The sequence below is a fragment of the Micropterus salmoides genome, unplaced genomic scaffold (assembly GCF_014851395.1).
Source record: "Micropterus salmoides isolate LMB-PRFRI ecotype aquatic unplaced genomic scaffold, ASM1485139v1 Ms_hic_scaffold_10, whole genome shotgun sequence".
Taxonomy (NCBI): domain Eukaryota; kingdom Metazoa; phylum Chordata; class Actinopteri; order Centrarchiformes; family Centrarchidae; genus Micropterus; species Micropterus salmoides.
In genome coordinates, this window is record NW_024040041.1 from 21903945 (window position 1) to 21916247 (window position 12303).

Here is a 12303-nt window from a genome sequence, read left to right on the forward strand (position 1 = left end):
AGAAACAATGCTCAGGTAGGCCATGGCATTTAAACGATGCCCAATTGGCACTAAGGGGCCTAAAGTGTGCCAAGAAAACATCCCCCACACCATTACACCACCACCACCAGCCTGCACAGTGGTAACAAGGCATGATGGATCCATGTTCTCATTCTGTTTATGCCAAATTCTGACTCTACCATCTGAATGTCTCAACAGAAATCGAGACTCATCAGACCAGGCAACATTTTTCCAGTCTTCAACTGTCCAATTTTGGTGAGCTCTTGCAAATTGTAGCCTCTTTTTCCTATTTGTAGTGGAGATGTAGTGGGTCTTCTGCTGTTGTAGCCCATCCGCCTCAAGGTTGTGCGTGTTGTGGCTTCACAACTGCTTTGCTGCATACCTCGCTTGTAACGAGTGGTTATTTCAGTCAAAGTTGCTCTTCTATCAGCTTGAATCAGTCGGCCCATTCTCTTTTGACCTCTAGCATCAACAAGGCATTTTCGCCCACAGGACTGCCGCATACTGGATGTTTTTCCCTTTTCACACCATTCTTTGAACCCTAGAAATGGTTGTGCATGAAAATCCCAGTAACTGAGCAGATTGTGAAATACTCAGACCGGCCCGTCTGGCACCAACAACCATGCCACGCTCAAAATTGCTAAAATCACCTTTCTTTCCCATTCTGACATTCAGTTTGGAGTTCAGGAGATTGTCTTGACCAGGACCACACCCCTAAATGCATTGAAGCAACTGAGAAATTGAACAGGTGTTCCTAATAATCCTTTAGGTGAGTGTATGGTGTCAAAATATTGAACAAAATAAAAGATGGGGTCAAAGAGTGTCCAAACATATTTCAATTTAAAAATAGATTCAAAGAAACTGTTCTCCAGAAATACAGAGACAAAGAAGGGTGTTAACAACAGGGTTTTTATGTTTTTTTTGTATGTTTGTTTTTCCCTCAGGGATCCATATGTAGGTGGGGAGTGTGAATATATATTGAGTGGGTGCACGAATTGACTGGATAATTTTGTAATTATTAGTTAACTATCTAGAGATTAAAAGGGGGTAGGAGTATATAAGTTTTAGTTCTTCCTACCCCCTTCCAAACATGTAAGTAAAAGTTTTCTTTTTTTGGCAATCATAAATTGTATGTTTGGTTGCTAAATGTTTTTTTTGTTTTGTTTTGTGTTATTCTGAATGTATGCTTTTTAAAAAAACATGTTTGAAATAAATATATCAATCAATTAAAAGGGAATGACAATGTCAATAGGTTTCGTAAGGAAAAGGTTAAAGCAAACATATGTATTTATTCTTTAATGAATGTATTCTTTCTATTTTATATTTATTTCTTTATTCTTTCATTAATTCATTCTTTCTTGCATATATTTCCGCATTTATTTCTTTATTCTTTTATTCATTTATTGATTCTTCTGGCACTTTAGGCGTTCCATAGCCCAGGCTTTAAAAAGGAGGAAGTGACCGACTAGCCCACAGACTGCTGTCAAGATGGCTCCAAGTGGGCTGAAAGCGGTAGTAGGAGAAAGTAAGTGACACACTCGTTGTAATATTGTCTGCTTTCAGAAGTTTCTTACAACTAAAAACACCTAAGTAGTTTATTCGAGGTTATCTCTCGCTTGGTAAATTGACGCTCAAATTATAACACAAAACACTGCTGGGCAAGTTGGTCCACCAAATGTTTCTTCCTGGTCCAGTCCTAAATAAAATGCTAACATTATCGACGGAAATCATGTTTAGGCTTACACATCGGGGGTAAGAACTAGTATTTTTGTGTTGCATGTATTGGTAACAACGTTTGCTGAGGGGAAATGGTGTTTTTTGTGACACTTTGCGGACGTAAAAAGCGGCGTTAGTGAGTAGAAATGCATGACAGTCCAAGTTATAGGCTAATGTTGGCTAGCTTAAAGGAAGGAAGGAAGTTCGGTAACGTCGCTTGTGATGGACTAAGTTAAATCAGCTGGTACATTTGTACAGTGTTATGCTGTAAACGATTTAAACATCAACGAAATAAATACGTTAGTTACAAAATGTTTTAATGTAACGGTAGTGATATTTCAATATGAACTCAGATGATATCTCTTTTGACAACTATATTTCCATCACGTCATAGAATTAATGGGGCATTAACAGTAACGTTAGGCTACTTCAAGTAACGGTAGGTAACGTTAATGATTAATACAAGTATACACGAATCTCTACCAGGACAATTAGCGTTGTTGATGCAATAGTACAGTTTAAGATTAGCCGATACATTTTTGTTTAATATTTCAGCTATTAATGTAAGTTTAATCAACTTATAATTGTAATGCATGTCTGTAAACATATCCTTTTAACTATGCCAAGGGTTTGAAGATGTTTGCAATAGTATATTTTGTTGTATAGCGTAGGAGTGTAGTGTGAACACGCCCGTCACTCAGAAGTGCTGAAATCTACAGGTGTGTACTGGTAATGCAAGTAACCCTGACAATGCCCAGGATTCAGAGATCACGCCAACAATGACTTGTTGTTAGCTTGTGCTAAGCATGTAACCCTTTTTATTTCTGAGTTTTGGAATGCCCTCCCTGCACAAATTTGAATATGAAATCCGTATTTGTGCGGCCGGCCTTAGGAAATGGGAAGGTAGCATGTGGACGGTCTTACGTGCACGATCTGATGCTCGAAAACACTGTTGTCCCCGCAAGTTGAGTTAAAGCATGGCAATTGTGCAGGGCCTCTCCCTTTTCATTGTTAATGCTGTCATCTTTTGTAATAAACTCAAAGCAGGGACAGAATAAAGGCAAATAAGGACTAATATAGCATTCTGTAACTAGGACAGGCCTCGGAGCAATTTTGTATGCTGATATTTCGGTACACTTTGCACAAATTACCACAATATAGGCTAAGATTAAAATTGCAAAAATGGTTTGATGGCTTTCGACTTTAACGTGGAGAACCCCAGTTACAAATGGTCATCTCTTCCAGTTTCCTTTATGGAAATAGAGTGGGCTTTGTGGCACAAGATGTTTGTCAGTGAGGAATTTTCCATTTTGTCAAACTATCTTCTGGGGGGGGGGAGAAATGCCAAACATTATTTTGGAATCCATTCATAACATGGTGATTTACAATAGATGTTAACAGAAGGTGAAGAACAATCTTTTTTTTTTTTTTTTATTTATAGCCAATTATGTCAAGTGAACTGATGTGGTAATAAGACTTATAACAATGACTCCTATGTCTTGGGAGTCACCGCTGTGTTTCTAATGAGGTTAAACATGGAAATGTTGAACATGGTATCACAATGGTGGTGGTCTTGTTATTCGTGTCTCTTCCCACTCTCACCTACCTTCTGTACACTAATAAAGAGGAAACCATTTAGCTGAGGTGGTTAGACACCTAGTTTCGGGTGAGTAGATTAGGGCCTAAACAATAACTACACTAATGGCTTTTGCTGTGTGAAATGGCACCTCAGCTCTTTAACGTTGAAGGATAATAGGTTTTTGTGCAAGGCGAACCATCTGCATTCTGAAACCTTGCAGTACCAAACCTCATCTGTTGGGCCTTTTTTTTTTTTTTTTTTTTAAAGTCAATGGTGGGGTGTGTGCACGCACGCTGTAATCTCAACAGTAAAATGAAGGAAGTTGCACCTAACGGAGTTGGTAAATACAAGTGCTAAATAAGAGTTTGTTCAAGAAAGTTCCTAGTTCCTCATTAGGAGTTTTAGACTCCTAACCTCTTGCACTATGTTTATACATGAAATGCAACACTTCAATTTGATATTTCCCCTGCCCTTATATCTATTTAGAGTAATTCAACTTTAGGCATCACAACTCAATTAAGCCACATGTATTGTTAGTGTTTAGTCACTGGTTTATAATGGATTGAATGCCACTTTTTGTCATAATTGAGGAATTTGCCACGAGATGTATTGTACAAATTATGAATAAATCCTCTAACAAAAATTAGACATATGGCGTTACAAACTGCATTGCCAGCAACACTTCTTACTGTTTTACCTAAAGAATTTTGTGCAGCGTTAGAAATGTTTCCTCAAGTCTGTAATCTCATGAACTTCTCTTCTACAGAAATCCTCAATGGGGTCATCAAGAGTGTTAAGAAGGATGGGGAATGGAAGGTAACAGTTGACAATCAAGACTCCAGAAAACCTGATTTTTATCATACTGTCTTTATAACCTGTCTATCTCGCGTTTCTTCAGGTTCTCATTGTGGATCACATGGGCATGCGGATTCTGTCCTCTTGCTGCAAGATGTCTGACATTTTGGCAGAGGGGGTGACCAGTAAGTGTACAGACAATTATGGTCTTTCATCCCATGGATCAGTTGTATACATGAGGGATCAAACTTAGTAAGCAATGTGCTTTAACTTTTGCCAGCCTCTTTGAACTCTTGTCATAGAGCAGTCTGGGGATTTTTATAGTATGTGCTTAAAGCAGGGTTTGGGTAGTTCAAGTGAAATGTAAGAAATGTTGTCCTGGCCACATACAAAATGCTCAACCTCTTCCCAACATCACATCTTGATGGCCATGACAATGCCCACATTCTCCAGGGGCATAAATGGTAACTGCCTGATTTGCTTAACATAAAACCAATGCAGTCCATACAAAGTAATACAATACAGTAGTACAACAATAACAAAGTCTAAATCTGCACTTGTGAAAGTGTTTAAAGCAACCAAATGTGTGAATTTCCCATGGATTGATGTTCCCCACACACTTAATTCATGCTAGCATTTACTAATTTTTATCTGCTTATCCATTCTATAACTGTATTTCACTTTAGATGCTTTTATTTGCAGCTCCATGCAATATTTAGCCAGATGTTTAATGTAGTAAAAGTACTGTTTTCTCCTTTTCAGTTGTGGAGGACATCAGTAAACGAAGAGAGCCAATCTCTTCTTTGGAGGCCATTTATTTGATTTCACCTGTGGAGAAGGTTAGATGTTGCCTTTTCCTCAGGTCCCTCTATATTATTCTGTGCCCTGTGTGTGGGTGTTTTTGGGTTTTTTTTTTTTTTTTTTTTTTTTTTTTTTTTAAAACCATGTTCTTAACCTTAATTTGTTTTCAATTACAGTCAGTTCATGCACTGATAAATGACTTCAAAGACTCTGCTTTTACTTACAAAGCAGCACACATCTTCTTCACTGACAGTAAGATTTTGTGTGTACTGTGCTTATTTGCATCATTACTTTCATGTTGAAATTCCATGTTTAAACACATGATGATTAAACCTAAAGGTAATATGTTTATAAATCTGTTATTTTTAAATGTACTGTGCAAAACATTTAAAGTTTCAAAATATATCTAATCATTAGATCACACTTTTGACATTTCTAATTTCATTGTTTTTACTTCCATAGCTTGTCCAGATGGTCTCTTTGCTGAGATTGGGAAATCCAGACTTTCGAAGTTCGTCAAAACTTTGAAAGAGGTCAATGTTGCTTTTCTGCCATATGAGTCCCAGGTAGGGCATGATCTAATTTACCTAAACAACTTCATTTTAGGCCACACAGCTTATACACTTTTGTTTTAGATATGTTTTGGTTACTAACAGCTCTTGAGAAATATCGGTCTCTAGCTGTTAAGTGTTCCATTATGTGCAGCAGCTAGTCTCTATTTTGTCGGTGTAGTGTTTCGGGCATGGCAGATCATGGGTTATCAGAGCTTTTTCACTTCAAATGCTGCCTGCTGAGGCTAGAAACACAGTTGAAGAGAAAGTTTAAGAAGCAAACAAAACCTTAACATTGCAGGCAGTAAAACCACAATGAGCTGTAAGAAGAGCTGAGGGGAACTGGAAGAGTGTGCTCACAATTCTTGAGCAGCACCTTTCACATTACACGCCGTTAGGTTTTCATTGTTAATTTAAAAAGATCAATAGTGAAGCATGATTGTTGTAAACATTACTGTATAACAAAACCTCAATCCCTCTCACACCTGCAGGTATTCTCCCTGGATGACCCGACCTCCATGTACTCCTTCTATCGTTGTCAGCCAAATGAAGAAAAAGGCAAAATGATGGAAAAACTGGCAGAGCAGATTGCGACCTTGTGTGATACACTTAAGGAGTACCCTATAATCCGCTATCACAAGTATGGAAGCCTAGGATTGAAGTACACAAACCATAGTTTGCCACTGAATTTGCTAATTCACTTGTATACCACTGTCTCTCTTAGGGGACCAGAGGAGAATGCTAGACTGGCTGAGGAGGTCTATCAGCGGCTTACTGCTCACAAAGCTGACAACCCAAGCATGGGGGAGGTTAGGAACTACATAGCCACAACAATTATGTGCTCTACTGTATTAAAACAATTATTTGAAAAATGGTTAACTGAATTGTTATACTTTTTTATTTTTCCTGCTATACCAACTTTTCTGTATAAGAATACACTTCTTCTTGGATTCTGCTGCCTTTCACCTTCACAGGTTGTGGCTGTTTCTTTGGTTTCTGGGTTTTATTTCCTGTTTACTTTCTCACACTTTGCTGGACCTCTTACCCCTTCTTCCCTTCTTTTCTGTCTCTTAGCTGACATTTCCTTGCTTCTGAGATTGGGGCGTAACAGGCATGTATCATCCCCCCCCCCCCCCCCAAGTGCATTGCAATGCTGTTTAAGTATTCTCTTTAACTGTACTTGACATTGCAAGTTTGCTTAAGGGAGGCTTCATGTTAAATCACTGCATGACACATTCACAAACATAATAAAGGGCCTTATTTCATGCATACTATAGAGTAAATGCGAATTTAAGGATCTGTGAAGGAGATTTCATTGAGATGAGGGAGAGATATAAAAATTTATTTTATTTTTAAAGGGTGCAGACAAGGCGCGCTCCCAGCTACTGATTGTTGAGCGTGGATTTGATCCCATCTCACCTATCCTACATGAGTTGACCTTCCAGGCGATGGCCTATGATTTGCTAGATATCAAACAGGACATCTATACGTGAGTGAACATCTTATTGTATATCAGCTGCTGTTCAATTATTTTGCCAGGTCAGTGTGCTGTATTGGGTGTACCGTTTCTCCATTCCCATTTGTTATACATGTGTACTTGTGTTTCAGTTATCAGACAACTGGCATTGGGGATTCGAAAATGAGAGAAGTGTTGCTGGACGAAGATGATGATCTCTGGGTTCAGCTCAGACATATGCACATTGCAGATGTCACTAAGTAAGTCTCTCACAACTAGATGAGTATGTCTATCTCCACATGATTGGGTCTCACGGTCATCCTTCCTAACAAGTTCTGGTCCTAGATTTCACCTGTAATAACTTCAAAACACACGCTTTGCTTGGTGTTCTCAAAGTTAGAAATCATGTGTTACACCATGGCAAGAAATTCAAGTGTTGAATTGTAACACATTTGGTGGAGAGTAATGAATTGATTGACTAATCTATGACAATTATAATGTAGGCCCTTGTCAGTTTGCAGTAATCTTAATAGAAAGATGGCATAAAATATGTTCCGCCTGTGTAAATATAAAGCGGGCTGTTTTGTGATCAGTGGAAACACAAAAGTTAGTGGAATGACTCTGAAGTATGATGTGTGCTAATATAAAAGTTGGGTAAAAATTTGACCCTGTAAGGTACTTGCAGAAAAATCTTATTGTGCTCCTGCACAAGGTGACTAATCGCATTCAAAATCCACTTTTGCAGGAAAGTGACAGAGCTTCTTCGCACCTTTTGTGAAAGCAAGAGAATGTGCACAGACAATGTGAGTGTCCTTGTGTGGTACTCAATTTAGTAAAATTATTAAAGATTTCTGATAAGATGAAGAGCGTTATGTCTGTTTATAATGCATTTTGGTTAAAATGTGTTTCATTTCAGGCAAACATAAAAGATCTCTCCCAGATGTTAAAGAAGATGCCACAGTATCAGAAGGAGCTGAGCACTGTGAGTGTGACAAAAAGCTAACCTTTCACTGTTCCGTGGAGTAGCTCCAGAAGTATTTGCGCTCATGTCAAGTTGTCAGTCATGCTTGTAGCTTTGACAAAAGGTTTTCTGGGTTTTAAATATGAATGTTATAAATAAATTAACAATCTTTTATGCATTTTTAATTCACAGTACTCTACCCATTTGCACCTAGCTGAAGCTTGTATGAAGAAATTCAAGGCCTCTCTTGATAAGCTTATTGAAGTGGAACAGGTCAGTACTCATGTAGGATGTATAATAGGAATAGACTATTGAATTTGTCTCAAAGCAATAAGGATACAAATGGCATTAATGTCACAACAAACGGCTGATTAAAAAATATAGTTTTTGAAATGTCTTAAATGAGAAGTGGTTAATTTCATCTAGATAGTACATTGTGAGTGAAGCTATAATTGTCATGTACATGTTTAGTTGGAGGTATAAATACAAACATGACAAAATTCTCTTGATCCCTGAAGAGAGGCACCTATAGATAGCAATTTGGTCATTTTACCTAACATTCTTGGAATGTGTCTGCTCATGAATTGTTGTCAAAACAACCTGTGTGTGTGTGGGGGGGGGGTTATATAACAAGGGATCAACTAAAATGTTTCACTGTTATTCACTGACAGTAAGTATCTTGGAGAGAATGTCAGACATGGAATTAATGTGTCCCATTCACTTTGCACACACCATGACCTCAATAGCGTCTTTATTTATTGCTCCTCTGGCTTAAATGCCACTGGCACAGACTGGTATTTAATGGAGAATCATAATATTGCATAAGAAGCTTGGGACAGGATATCAACGGCCATATATCTGCTGAAGGCTGTGTTATGTCATCACTGAGTGTGAAAGGCATTTAATAACATATGCATGCATATACTACTTGGTAGTGTAGGAATCCTATCAACATGAGCCTACGATAAAGCCACATGCCTGACCAGTACCAAGCCCCAGTGTTTATCTGTCAGACATGCTTTGTCTCCCTAAGGGCAAGTATTGTAGTCCTCAATCAGATGAGTCATGAGCATACAGGAAAGGAAAAGCTATGCATAGTTGTGGCATTATGAGATGCAAGTGTTAATGGGGCCTTTTTGTACGAGTGAATCACTCGACTGCACTAATGGATTGTCAGCATGTCTGAAAGCTGCCTCTTTAATCCAATGGTCATGTTTTGGCTCGAAGATGGACAGTGTGATCCAAACAGCAACAGCTCTGTCAGCTGTCATTTGTCTAACTGTTCAGCATTGTTTGGACAAGCCAATACAAATGTGTGTAATGCTATGAGCATAATGATGTGATGTATTTTTATGTGCTCTCCTAGCCACTCTAGTTTCAATTGCTCATAGAAAGTTTTGTCATTGATTGGCCTTAACAACAAGGCTTCAATATCATGCAGCTTAGCAAGAGTTTTTAGGGAGGTCACAGTGCCCAGGATTGCATTAAAGGGAAATCCCAAAGCTAGATGTTAAGTATAAAAGCCCAAGTGGCTAAGAGTCCATATTTTTGACATGGTTAATGGATTACAAATGCTACTCTGCAAGTTTACTGTGTAATTTAGGACATTTTCTCATGGAAAAGTTGTAAATATTAAATTATTAGAGCAGTTTATGTAACACCAGCATTAACTATATATATGGTTTATTGAAAGGGTCAGCAAGTGTGCAGAGTGCTAATGTAGTACTCCTAAAACCATAATAAGGTCATGTGGTCAAGTGTTGGGGGGGGGGGGGGGGGGAATGGAAAAGGGTTGAAAGCAAGCCATCCTCCTGAATAAGCTGTCAGCTAACTTAAGTTGTAGTTGGTCATTCAGATTCCAATTGTACTTGATAGTTTACCACGGGTGTCTTCCACAGGACCTGGCAATGGGAGCAAATGCAGGAGGAGAACCTCTAAAGGATGCCATGAAGAGCATTGTTCCTGTGCTCCTCAACAGTGAAATTGAGACCTATGACAAAATCCGCATCATACTGCTGTACATATTCCACAAGAAAAAAGGTCTGTCTCAATTACAAGGCAAATATGAACAGAAGCTTTGGAGTGAATAGCAGAGAATCAAGTCTTTGTGTGTTTTTATTTGGTTTGTTTTAAATAAAGTGTGGTTATTCATGCAGGCATTGGGGAGGAGAATCTTGGCAAGCTCATCCAGCATGCAAACATACAGGCCGACCGCAATATCATCACCAACCTGCAGAACCTGGGATGCAACATTATAGCTGGGGTATATTTGATTGCCGTTTGGTTAAGCCTGAATGTTGATATAAAATGTATTCTCTCAGTGTCACATCTCCATATTGATAGGGTCGGAATGCTGGAAAAACCCTGCCAGAGCGGAAGGAGCGTACGGAGAGCACATATCAGCTCTCTAGATGGACACCCATAATCAAAGATGTCATGGAGGTATTAACCCAATATGAGGTTTCTGATGTTGCTGGCAAACCTGCTCAATTTTGTTTGTGGTTTTTACGGTTATATTTCTCTATCACAGAATGCCATAGAGGACAAACTAGACAAAAATCAGTGGCCCTTCATTTCTAATCCTCCCATCAACACAACTCAGTCAACAACTGCAGTCAGGTGGGTGCTGGAAACTGACTCACATTTTGTTAGAGTTCACAATGTGTATAAAAGAAACAAACAGCAACTGGTTTATCAGACAGATTAATGTTTAAATACTCTTATTCTCAGACTCCAGCTTTTCACAAAGCAAGCTGAAACAGTAAAACAAGGCAGTTTCTTTGAATACAAATATCCCCCAGAATTCCTATCATGATAGTGCTTATACAAACTACTCTCATGGCCCTCATAATCTGCATAATGCATGTGTGTGTTAGCAAAGTGCAGAATTAAAACGGAGTTGTCATTAATATAAACACTAGAATATAGGCTGGCTATATAAAACCGGACATGGAATATAACATTATGAAACTGATTAGCAGAAGTAGTAAACGAGGCATAAATGCAAATATAAACTTAAACTAGGTGTTTGACCAGCAGGGCTGCTTGCGCACTCCCACATGTGCATTGAATTATTTCTTAAACGTCTCATTAACTAATGAACAATTTGCCTTCTGAGTAGATAAGGCAGGTGTGCTGGCATTCTGCCAAAAGGATGATTTTATAGAACTTACCATTTTCCAAGTTCAATTATGTGAATACAGCATCAAAGAGGAGCTTTGCATACTTTTTTGAAGTATGTGGAAATTGATTACTTTTTGAAACTCACTGATTGCAAACAAGGATTAGTTATAGTAATTGTTGCACAATTGTTTCTCTTACAGCAGTGCACGTTTTGGACACTGGCACAAAAATAAACCTCCAACAGAATATCGCTCTGGACCTCGGCTTATTATATTTGTGATTGGTGGGGTGTCACACTCAGAGATGCGCTCTGCTTATGAAGTCACTCGAGCCACTGATGGGAAATGGGAAGTGCTGATTGGTAAGCAATCACTGTGGAGGCCATGGGGTTTTTTTTTTAATCCCAAAAATGTAGAGTTCAAAAGGTTTTTATCTTTTATATTAACATTATTTTCTTGACAGGGTCATCTCACATCCTGACTCCAACCAGCTTCCTCAATGACCTGAAAAGTCTGGACCAACTTCCTAATCCTGATTGTTAGGGTCAGGGAAGAGCACACTGATGTGCTTGCTCATGCAGCACATCTAATAAATATCATTCGATACAGGGAAGAGCACACTGGATTAAAGGTTTAGTCTTTCGTTTGAGATGAATGGTTGCTGGTCTGTCGTAGCATCTGACATCTGAAGTGAATGTTTATATATATATATATATTTTTTTTTGGTTTTGAATTGGGTTCTATATACTGCTGTAATTTAAATTGTATTCAAATATTTAATTAGACCATATTCATATTTTGATTATTCTACTGCTGTAACTTAAATTATCATTTGTTAAATATATTTGATTTCCCTAATTTTGTAGATCAAAAAATTGCATCCTTACCAAATGGACCATCTCGCACCAAAAGTCTTAAAGTTTAATGTAGATGTATTTAAGTCGATAGACGGGTGGCTGTGTGTGTGTGTGTGTGTGTGTGTGTGTAGAGATCATGTATTCATTCTCATTAAGTATGAGATTACTATCTAGAGAGGAAAAACGAAAACTTCTTTCTCTGTAGGTACCCCCCCCCCCCGTGAAATGTAATCTTAGACAAAATGTCTCAACTGCTGTGTTAAGAATTCTTGCACAACTACCATGTATGCATATATTGCTAAGAGCAAGTGTGGTGGGTGTTCTTGGTCTTTGTTTAAAAATGTGTAATAAAAATGTAATTCACTTTAAATTGTGTGTAGTATTCCAGCAGACTCTCAATCTGCAGAAAGTTGTTAAATGTGTGATAAAATGACCTCAACTCATAGTCCACCTACAAGCTTTGTC

At 38.3% G+C, this 12303-nt stretch overlaps 1 protein-coding gene across 2 annotated transcripts; it reads left to right on the plus strand.

Annotated features, from left to right (window-relative positions):
• The first annotated feature begins 1453 nt into the window (after nucleotides 1-1453).
• On the plus strand, nucleotides 1454-12204 carry stxbp2 (syntaxin binding protein 2). Of its 2 annotated transcripts, none has more exons than XM_038709946.1 (19): nucleotides 1454-1525; nucleotides 4062-4111; nucleotides 4194-4275; nucleotides 4853-4929; nucleotides 5068-5143; nucleotides 5354-5457; nucleotides 5934-6082; nucleotides 6167-6251; nucleotides 6801-6931; nucleotides 7051-7158; nucleotides 7644-7701; nucleotides 7815-7880; nucleotides 8052-8132; nucleotides 9758-9899; nucleotides 10016-10122; nucleotides 10203-10301; nucleotides 10390-10478; nucleotides 11186-11343; nucleotides 11445-12204. In XM_038709946.1, exons 1-19 carry the CDS (start codon nucleotides 1489-1491, stop codon nucleotides 11522-11524), a joined length of 1779 nt encoding a protein of 592 aa, XP_038565874.1. In that variant the 5' UTR covers nucleotides 1454-1488; the 3' UTR covers nucleotides 11525-12204. The 2 variants fall into 2 exon arrangements, with proteins under 2 accessions (XP_038565874.1, XP_038565873.1); XM_038709945.1 differs by having other exon boundaries at nucleotides 1455-1525; nucleotides 11183-11343.
• The last annotated feature ends 99 nt before the right edge of the window (nucleotides 12205-12303 follow it).

Bases quoted from the DNA above. Each gene is read 5' to 3' on its own strand.
- stxbp2 (XM_038709945.1), top strand. From the start codon at position 1,489: ATGGCTCCAAGTGGGCTGAAAGCGGTAGTAGGAGAAA. The intron at 4,112-4,193 runs GTAACAGTTGAC...GCGTTTCTTCAG, and splicing joins AGAAGGATGGGGAATGGAAG to GTTCTCATTGTGGATCACAT. The intron at 10,302-10,389 runs GTATTAACCCAA...TCTCTATCACAG, and splicing joins TAATCAAAGATGTCATGGAG to AATGCCATAGAGGACAAACT.